At 40.0% G+C, this 11,089-nt stretch overlaps 1 protein-coding gene across 1 annotated transcript in view; it reads left to right on the plus strand.

The window, feature by feature from the left end:
- LOC119299057 (nucleolar complex protein 2 homolog) overlaps positions 1 to 2,275 on the plus strand; it is a 6,632-nt gene extending 4,357 nt beyond the window's left edge. The window contains exons 9-13 of the mRNA XM_037576358.1: positions 298 to 627; positions 1,122 to 1,328; positions 1,604 to 1,693; positions 1,784 to 1,856; positions 1,955 to 2,275. Of these exons, the coding sequence (XP_037432255.1) occupies positions 298 to 627; positions 1,122 to 1,328; positions 1,604 to 1,693; positions 1,784 to 1,856; positions 1,955 to 1,971 (717 nt within the window). The 3' untranslated portion in view covers positions 1,972 to 2,275. The remainder of the gene's footprint in view (positions 1 to 297; positions 628 to 1,121; positions 1,329 to 1,603; positions 1,694 to 1,783; positions 1,857 to 1,954) is intronic.
- The last annotated feature ends 8,814 nt before the right edge of the window (positions 2,276 to 11,089 follow it).

Raw genomic sequence — 11,089 nt, forward strand, 5'->3', positions numbered from 1 at the left:
CGAAGCATCGCCTTAAAAACATAGGTTAATTCACAAACTGCACCAACTTGCTAATTTGTTATTGCCATAACTTGACACATTTCATAGAATTTTCTTTGTATTGCTGTATTTGACCAACATATACATGCTGCAAGAATAAAAAAAAATTCTTATTATTACACTTGTCTTTTTCACACATCCAAAAGAAAGCAGACTGGTTATTTTCATGTCCACATGGATTCTTTTCCTTGTGGTGGTTTTTATTTGTTCTCTTGACATCACATGGATATTGATATGCTTCTATGTTTGTGGTTGCAGGAAGATCTTTTGAAGATAGATAACTGGCAGTATATAAACTGCATAAACCTATGGGTTAGGTTTATTTGTGTTAATTACAAGGATTGCCACAACCTCCATCTATTATTCTCTTCAGTTGTTCAGATAATAAGGGGGGTGGCTCATTTATTGCCAGGCATGCGATACTTACCACTGAGACTGAAGCTTGCGCACATGCTAAATGAGCTTTCGAATTGCAGTCAGATGTTCTTTCCAGTTCCATCGTTGATATTTGGGTCCCTAGAATTTAGGGAGATCCCTCCGAAAGAGCAAACAGAAAAAGGAAAGACCCGCTTTTCGTCACTACTGAAGGTACGCCATTTCATGTATTGCTCAGTTATAACATGTGGAATTTTGTGTTCTTTCATGTCTGTCTTGGAGTCATGAAAATGTCAATTATTATTGTACCAAGCCTCTGAGAAGTATATAACTCTTCGGACCCCCATTCCATATGACTAAATGCTCACTAAAAGAAAACAACCATCCATGCAGTTTCAAGCAATCAACCCTGATGGTCTGTAAACTGTTTTTGTAAGGATTGCTCATTTTTTAACTTGTATAATTACTGCATAGGTATATGCTCAGTTATTAATTAGATAATTAGATAATTTGGTTTCATCTTCTTAAGTATTACTACCTCTGTAGACAAATGTAAGACGTTTTAGGTCACTACTTTAGTGTCTGTGTGGCTCCTGTTTGGTTTCGTCTCTAGTCTGCACCCTGCTTTCTTGGGATTAAAAGTTCGTTCTTGCGGATGTTTCATCTTCCGAAGATAGTTTAAATTAACCCTGTTTTCTGCGTGTTAGGTGCCAAGGAACATGCTGAAATCAAGAGATTTCCAAGAGCAGTGCGTTCTTTCAGCAATCGAGGTTCTATCGGCACATTTTTTCCAGTGGAGCTATCATGTTTCTTTTCCAGAAGTAGCCACCATTCCGCTCATCCTCTTGAAAAGATTGCAAGAGCAGACAACGATTGAGTCCCTCCGCCGTCCTCTTAAACGAATGATAGACCAGGTACTTCAGTCAAAACACGTATTCCGGTTATTTCTAAATCCGTCAGCATCCCTGTAAAGATCAATTCAGCATTGTCACTCTCCAAGGAGGCTTTTACAGTGTAATTGTTGCAAGTTTTGACCATGATTGGTGAACGTCTGGCCGTTTCCATATAAGCTTTAAGCTTTCATGTTCTTTCAATTTTGCGGGAAGCAGGATCACGGCACTTCATTCTTTTGCTTACCTTGCAGTGTTCCGTTTGATATGTGACATCCTTTTGAATGCTGAAACTGCAGGTGAGCGAGAACAGGGATTTTGTGCAAAGGAAGAGGGAGGTGGTCTCTTTCTCACCAAATGATGCGTCGTCAGTCGAGAGCTTCCTCCAGGTTGGATTCCCCCCTCGCCACAATATATTCCCATATTTCGTAGATCATGTTTATGATTGCAGACCTGACTGACTCTCCCTTGAAACGCAGGAGGAGGAGATGAATGGAGACGCTTCCTTCACGCAGTTCTACGCATCAGTGGCAAAGAGTCGTCAATCGAGAGGTACCTTTGTTTGTTTGATGAACAGCGCCGTCATCTTCCGATCTACAAGTTTGATGGCTTCTAATATCTGGAACATTTGGCCCGCTGTTTGTTCGCAGGGAGAAAATTGGTGTAGAGGGCGATGCTAGGGTGTGATAGTTGTTGATTGGCTAGAGGATTATCACATGGACGACAAACTGAGGAACTGACTCCAATGTGCATGCAGTGGTATCGATGACCGACGTCGGAGTTTATGGTTTTCTTGCTGTTTGTCGGTGTAGCTCTCAAGTTTGTCGAAACTTGTACCGATTGAGTAGATTTGGCGTGTGAATCGAAGGATCTTTGTAGCGCTGGAATTCTGCAGCTGTTTGTTATGAGTATATTGTTCCAGCTCATTTATGTTGCCCAAAATTTAGTATTGACTATTATTTACCCTTGTCTAAATATACTATTCTTGGGGAATCTTAACTAGCAGACCTTCCCTGTGAAGGAACTGCCAGTGAACTACCTATCAGCCATTGGATTAAAAAACACGGATCTCAAAGCAGTCAAAGGCGCCACGTCAGAAAAGAAAACACGTTCGCTGGGAACGTGTGAACTGTCGCACGACTCGTCTACAACAGCGGGTGCCTCCCTCCTCCCCATTTCGCATCCCGTCACCCGCGGAGTGAGAGAGGGATCGACAACCATGAGGCGACCTGTGACGGGAACCGTGCCGATGCCCGTGCGTGGCGTGGTTGCATCATCCCATGTAGCATCTTCTGAAGGCAAATTTTCCCACTGCATGTACCATTGAACAACCGGGAGATTATTTCTTGGTACCCGCCTGACTTGGAGAACCTCGGCAGGGATAGTGCCATCAGTGTTCACCATTGGTAGATTAGGGCTAGGAATGGATTTATGGCCAATGTGCTTCTTCAGCTGGCCGACATGAAAAACAGGGTGTATTTTCACATGGTTAGGAAATTGCAGTTTATAAGCTGACTTGCCCACCTTTTGCACAATCAGAAAAGGTCCATAATACTTGTTTTGCAACTTTAGAGCCCCTCTGAATCCAAAGGCTGTTAATCTGTAAGGAGACATTTTCAAATATACCATATCTCCCACTTCAAAAGACTATCCACTCTTTTAGTATCTGCATAACGTTTCATTCTATTCTGGGCTTGCAGCAAATTTTCTTTCAGTTATTCCGACATTTATTGTTTGGCAGACAAGAAATTATGAGCCTCTTCTTCAGGTCTAGGAATTGCCAGTTCAGAGATCAATGGGGGAGGAAAACCATAATGTACCTGGAAAGGAGACGTTTTTATAGCAGTGTCATAACTAGTATTGTACCGGTACTCAGCTAGAGATAGCCATGAACACCATTTCTTAGGCTCATCAGTTGCCATGAACCTTAGATAAGTTTCCACACACTGATTTACCCCCTCAGTTTAGACATAAGTTTGAGGATGGTTTCTGTACTATACCTTAACTCACTTTTCAGAGCAGAAAATACGTCTCTCCACAGTTTGCTTGTGACAATTTTGTCTCTGTCTGAGATAATTAATTTAGGAGGACCATGTGCGCATAGCTCACCAGCGGTGGCTGGCACGATCGGGTCTTGGTGAATGTGCCACCGTTGTGTGGCTACATGGAGGGTCCTTGTGTCCTGATGTATTCTTGCCTCTGTAACTCTATGATCATGAAATAATACTCTTTTTATTACCGAAAAAAACACGACCATCGATGCTTGTCTCGTGTTTAGGCATTCCTGTGAGTGGATAATTGTCAAGAAGAGAACCCGAGCCCGATCCATGTGTATGGCGCCAGTCGAGCTGACAATGGCGGGGAATATCTCTTTCCTCCCCCGGTCGGCAGGTCCTGTTACTAGTTGTTCTAGCGCATCATCCAACGAAACCAACACGACACCAGTTGGGCTAGTTGGCCATGGCCGCGATCAGGGGCGGAGCCATGATTTTTTGCGAATGGGTATGAACTAACTGTCTGCTACCTCTTGAGCTTGCGTTGAATTTTCTTGAAGAGGAAAGATAATGCAGCACAGTAGCGTAAGTATTTCCCTTAGTTTTGAGAACCAAGGTATCAATTCAGTAAGAGGCCACGCTCAAGTCCCTCGTACCTACACAAAAACAATAGCTCCTCGCAACCAACGCAATTAGGGGTTGTCAATCCCTTCACGGTCACTTACGAGAGTGAGATCTGATAGAGAATATTTTTGGTATTTTTGATATAGAGATGCAAAGTGAAAAGTAAAAGGCAAAGTAAAAAAGCAAAGCAAAATAAAAGTGATGGAGATTGATATGATGAGAATGGACCCGGGGGCCATAGGTTTCACTAGTGGCTTCTCTCAAGAGCATAAGTATTCTACGATGGGTGAACAAATTACTGTTGAGCAATTGACAGAATTGAGTATAGTTATGAGAATATCCAGGTATGATCATGTATATAGGCATCACGTCCGAGACAAGTAGACCGAAACGATTTTGCATCTACTACTATTACTCCATTCATCGACCGCTATCCAGCATACATCTAGAGTATTAAGTTAAAAATAGAGTAACGCCTTAAGCAAGATGACATGATGAGAGAGATAAATTCATGCAATATGAAACAAACCCCATCTTGTTATCCTCTATGGCAACAATACAATATGTGCCTTGCTGCCTCTTCTGTCACTGGGAAAGGACACCGCAAGATCGAACCCAAAGCTAAGCACTTCTCCCATGGCAAGAACTACCAATCTAGTTGGCCAAACCAAACGGATAATTCGAAGAGACTTGCAAAGATAACCAATCATACATAAAAGAATTAAGAGAAGATTCAAATATTATTCATAGATAGACTTGATCATAAACCCACAATTCATCGGTCTCAACAAACACACCGCAAAAAAAAAAGATTACATCGAATAGATCTCCACAAGAGAGGGGAAGAACATTGTATTGAGATCCAAAAAGAGAGAGGAAGCCATCTAGCTAATAACTATGGACCCGAAAGTCTGAGGTAAACTACTCACACTTCATCGGAGAGGCTATGATGATGTAGAAGCCCTCCGTGATGACGGCCCTCTCCGGCGGAGCTCTGGAACAGGCCCCAAGATGGGATCTCGTGGATACAAAAAGTTGCGGCGGTGGATTTAGGTTTTTGGCTCCGTATCTGATCGTTTGGGGGTACGTAGGTATATATAGGAGGAAGAAGTACGTCGGTGGAGCTTCGGTGGGCCCACGAGGGTGGGGGCTGCACCTGGGGGGTAGGGCGCGCCCCTACCTCGTGCCCACCTCGAAGCTTCCTTGGCGTATGGTCCAAGTCTCCTGGGTCATATTCGGTGAGAAAATCACGTTCCCGAAGGTTTCATTCCGTTTGGACTCCGTTTGATATTCCGTTTCTTCGAAACACTGAAATAGGCAAAAAACAGCAATTCTGGGCTAGGCCTCCGGTTAATAGGTTAGTCCCAAAAATAATATAAAAGTGGAAAATAAAGCCCAATATAGTCCAAAACAGTAGATAATATAGCATGGAGCAATAAAAAATTATAGATACGTTGGAGACATATCAGGCATCCCCAAGCTTAATTCCTGCTCTTCCTCGAGTAGGTAAATGATAAAAAGAGAATTTTTGATGCGGAGTGCTACTTGGCATAATTTCAATGCAAATCTTCTTAATTGTGGTATGAATATTCAGATTAGAAAGATTCAAGACAAAAGTTCATATTGACATAAAAATTAATAATACTTCAAGCATACTAACAAAGCAATTATGTCTTCTCAAAATAACATGGCCAAAGAAAGTTATCCCTATAAAATCATATAGTCTGGCTATGCTCTATCTTCACCACACAAAGTATTTAAATCATGCACAACCCCGATGACAAGCCAAGCAATTGTTTCATACTTTAACATTTTCAAAAAAAAATCGATCTTCACGCAATACATGAGCGTGAGCCATGGATATAGCACTTATATGTGGAATATAGTGGTGGTTGTGGAGAAGACAAAAAAGAGGGGAAGATAGTCTCACATCAACTAGGCGTATCAACGGGCTATGGAGATGCCCATCAATAGATATCAATGTGAGTGAGTAGGGATTGCCATGCAATGGATGCACTAGAGCTATAAGTATATGAAAGCTCATCAAAAGAAACTAAGTGGATGTGCATCCGACTCGCTTGCTCACGAAGACCTAGGGCAATTTTGAGGAAGCCCATCATTGGAATATACAAGACAAGTTCTATAATAAAAAATTCTCACTAGTATATGAAAGTGACAAAATGAGAGACTCTCTATCATGAAGATCATGGTGCTACTTTGAAGCACAAGTGTGGTAAAAGGATAGTAACATTGTCCCTTCTCTCTTTTTCTCTCATTTTTTTTATTTGGGCCTTTTTTTATGGCCTCTTTTTTTCGTCCGGAGTCTCATCCCGACTTATGGGAGAATCATAGTCTCCATCATTCTTTCCTCACTTGGGACAATGCTCTAAAAATTGATGATCATCACACTTTTATTTTTCTTACAACTCAACAATTACAACTCGATACTTAGAACAAATAACTCTGTATAAATGCCTCCGGCAGTGTACCGGGATATGCAATGAATCAAGAGTGACATGTATGAAAGAATTATGAACGGTGGCTTTGCCACAAATACGATGTCAACTACATGATCATGCTAGCAATATGACAATGATGGAGCGTGTCATAATAAACGGAACGGTGGAAAGTTGCATGGCAATATATCTCAGAATGGCTATGATAATGCCATGATAGGTAGGTATGGTGGCTGTTTTGAGGAAGGTATATGGTGGGTGTATGATACCGGCGAAAAGTGCGCGGTATTAGAGAGGCTAGCAATGGTGGAAGGATGGGAAAAAGTGCATATAATCCATGGACTCAACATTAGTCATAAAGAACTCATATACTTATTGCAAAAATCTAGAAGTTATCAAAGCAAAGTATTACGCGCATGCTCCTAGGGGGATAGATTGGTAGGAAAAGACCATCGCTCATCCCCGACCGCCACTCATAAGAAAGACAATCAATAAATAAATCATGCTCCGACTTCATCACATAACGGTTCACCATACGTGCATGCTACGGGAATCACAAACTTTAACCAAAGAATTTCTCAAATTCACAACTACTCAACTAGCATGACTCTAATATCACCATCTTCATATCTCAAAACAATTATCAAGCCTCAATCTTTTCTTACTATTCAACACACTCAAAAGAAAGTTTCACAAATCTTGAATACCAAGCATATTATTATTAAGCAAATTACCATGCTATTAAGACTCTCAAAATAATCTAAGTGAAGCATGAGAGATCAATAGTTTATTTAAAACAAACCACCACCGTGCTCTAAAAGGTCTAAGTGAAGCACATAGAGCAAAATTATAATGCCCAAAAAGATATAAGTGAAGCACATAGAGCAAAACTACATAGCTCAAAAGATATAAGTGAAGCACATAGAGTATTCTATCAAATTCTAATTCATGTATGGCTCTCTCAAAAGGTGTGTATAGTAAGGATGATTGTGGCACACTAACAAACGAAGACACAAATAATACAAGACGCTCCAAGCAAAACACATATCATGTGGTGAATAAAAATATAGCTCCAAGTAAATTACCGATGGAAGTAGACGAAAGAGGGAATGCCTTCCGGGGCATCCCCAAGCTTTGACTTTTTGATGTCCTTGGATTATTTGGGGTGCCATGGGCATCCCCAAGCTTAAGCTCTTGCCACTCCTTGTTCCATAATCCATCAAAAGAATTCACCCAAAACTTGAAAACTTCACAACACAAAACTCAATAGAAATCTCGTGAGCTCCGTTAGAGAAGGAAACAAAAAACCACTTCAAGGTACTGTAATAAACTCATTCTTTATTTATATTGGTGTTAAACCTACTGCATTCCAACTTCTCTATGGATTATAAACTATTTTACTAGCCATAGATTCATCAAAATAAGCAAACAACACACGAAAAACAGAATCTGTCAAAAACAGAACAGTCTGTAGTAATCTGTAACTAACACAAACTTCTGGAACCCAAAAAATTCTACCAAAATTAGATGACCTATAAAATTTGTTTATTGATCAGCAGCAATTGGAATCAGTATTTTATCACGTTCTTATGATTTTTAATAATTCGGGCATTGAGCGCAAAGTTTCTGGAAATTACAGCAAGATTAAATAACTATCATCCAAGAAGATTCAATAGGTCTAACTTGGCACAAACACTAATTAAAACACAAAATCACATCCAAACAGAAGGTAGATGGGTTATTTATTTCCTAACAGAAGAAAAACACAAGAAACTAAAAATAAAATTGGGTTGCCTCCCAACAAGCGCTATCGTTTAACGCCCCTAGCTAGGCATTGAGATTTCAATGATGCTCACAAGAAAGACAAGAATTGAAGCACAAAGAGAGTATCATAAAACACGTGATAAACACATCTAAGTCTAACATACTTCCTATGCATAGGCATCTTATAGGCAAACAAATTATCAAGGCAAGCAAAAACTAGCATATGCAAGGAGGCGGAAAGAAACAATAGCAATCTCAACATAACGAGAGGTAATTTATTATCATAAAAATTTCTACGACCATATTTTCCTCTCTCATAATAATTACATGGGACCATAAGAAAATTCAACAAAATAGCCATCACATAAAATATTTTCAACACGATCCACATGCATGCAAAGTTGACACTCTTACGAAATAGTGAGATTAACATTAACTAAAGTCATGACCTCTCTAAACCCACTTTTATCAAAAATTTCATAAAATTGAATATTCTCCAAATATGTGGGGTCTAAAGTTGACACTCTTCCAGACCCAGTTTCAATATTATTGCAAACAATATTATCAATCTCATATTCATCATGGGGATTAAATAAATTTTCAAGATCATAAGAAGAATCACCCCAATCATGATCATTGCAACAAGTAGTAGACATAGCAAAACTAGCATCCCTAAGCTTAGGGTTTTGCATATTATTAGCATAATTGACATCAAGAGAATTTATAGTAAAATCATTGAAATCATGCTTTTCATCTAGGGAACTATCAAGCATGGGTGCAATAGCAACAATCTCATTTTTAACATAAGGAACTATAGCAAATTGGTCTTCATAAATATTGGCATCATGGCCACAAGAATAGCAAGCATCATGTTCATCAAGGGATATTTCAACCAAATCATCGGAATCATCATTATCTATAGATTCATGCATATCATTATTTTCTTCCAAAGCAACGGTCATTCTTTCGATAAATTCTTGGACATAGACATTATGAGCAACGTTTTCATTGCAATATTTAAGTATGACTGAATTTTCAGATTTGCTGAGAGTAAAATCATACTTTTCAATCAAAGAAGCAACTTCATGAGCACCCTTAAAAACAACAAATTCTTCAATTTGTTCGATATCATAGTAACTATAAACACCTTTTGCATAAGAAGATAAGATTTCATTATCATTGAACTCACATAGGTAGGGAAGGTGTTTTTTAGGGTTCTTAGAGCAACAAGTAAAATCACACATTTCACAAAGATTCCAAGCATAGCATAGCAAACTATTTATGCGATACCTTAAGAGTCTCCCTTTTTCAGACAAACGATGACGCACAAAATGAGCATGCTCATCTAAAGATTTCCCATCAACTAGGCTAGTTGGGGTTTCAGCACGAGCGCATAAGGATCGAAGATGATCCAAGTAGAACACTGTAAGTGGATCCATATCAATAGATTTTTAGCAAGCAAAGATGCAAGCAAATAGAAGGCATGTAGAAACACAAACAAAGATACATACGGGAAGAAGACGAACGAAAAAGAGAGGGCGAATAAAACGGCAAGGGTGAAGTGGGGGAGAGGAAAACGAGAGGCAAATGGCAACTAATGTAATGCGGGAGATAGGGATTGTGATGGGTACTTGGTATATTGAATTTTTGCGTAGACTCCCCAGCAACGGCGCCACAAATGGCTCGTTGCCGGGAGTCCAAATCTTGCTACCTCTTGAGCTTGTGTTGGATTTCCTTGAAGAGGAAAGGTGATGCAGCACATTAGCGTAAGTATTTCCCTCAGTTTTTGAGAACCAAGGTATCAATCCAGTAGGAGGCCACGCTCAAGTCCCTCATACCTACACAAAAACAATAGCTCCTCGCAACCAACGCGATTAGGGGTTGTTAATCCCTTCACGGTCACTTATGAGAGTGAGATCTGATAGAGAATATTTTTGGTATTTTTGATATAGAGATGCAAAGTGAAAAGTAAAAGGCAAAGTAAAAAAGCAAAGCAAAATAAAAGTAATGGAGATTGATATGATGAGAATAGATCCGGGGGCCATAGGTTTCACTAGTGGCTTCTCTCAAGAGCATAAGTATTCTACGGTGGGTGAACAAATTACTGTTGAGCAATTGACAGAATTGAGCATAGTAATGAGAATATTCAGGTATGATCATGTATATAAGCATCACGTCCGAGACAAGTAGACCGAAGCAATTCTACATCTACTACTATTACTCCACTCATCGACCGCTATCCAGCATGCATCTAGAGTATTAAGTTAAAAACAGAGTAACGCCTTAAGCAAGATGACATGATGTAGAGAGATAAATTCATGCAATATGAAATAAACCCCATCTTGTTATCCTCGATGGAAACGATACAATACGTGCCTTGCTGCCCCTTCTGTCACTGGGAAAGGACACCGCAAGATCGAACCCAAAGCTAAGCACTTCTCCCATGGCAAGAACTACCAATCTAGTTGGCCAAACCAAACGGATAATTCGAAGAGACTTGCAAAGATAACCAATCATACATAAAAGGATTCAGAGAAGATTCAAATATTATTCATAGATAGACTTGATCATAAACCCACAATTCATCAGTCTCAACAAACACACCGCAAAAAGAAGATTACATTAAATAGATCTCCACAAGAGAGGGGGAGAACATTGTATTGAGATCCAAAAAGAGAGAAGAAGCCATCTAGCTAATAACTATGGACCCGAAGGTCTGAGTTAAACTACTCACACTTCATCGGAGGGGCTATGATGATGTAGAAGCCCTCCATGGTGGATGCCCCCTTCGGTGGAGCTCCGGAACAGGCCCCAAGATGGGATCTCGTGGATACAGAAAGTTGCGGCGGTGGAATTAGGTTTTTGGCTCCGTATCTGATCATTTGGGGGTACGTAGGTATATATAGGAGGAAGAAGTACGTCAATGGAGCTTTGATGGGCCCACGAG

This window comes from Triticum dicoccoides, chromosome 5A (genome assembly GCF_002162155.2).
Source record: "Triticum dicoccoides isolate Atlit2015 ecotype Zavitan chromosome 5A, WEW_v2.0, whole genome shotgun sequence".
NCBI lineage: Eukaryota > Viridiplantae > Streptophyta > Magnoliopsida > Poales > Poaceae > Triticum > Triticum dicoccoides.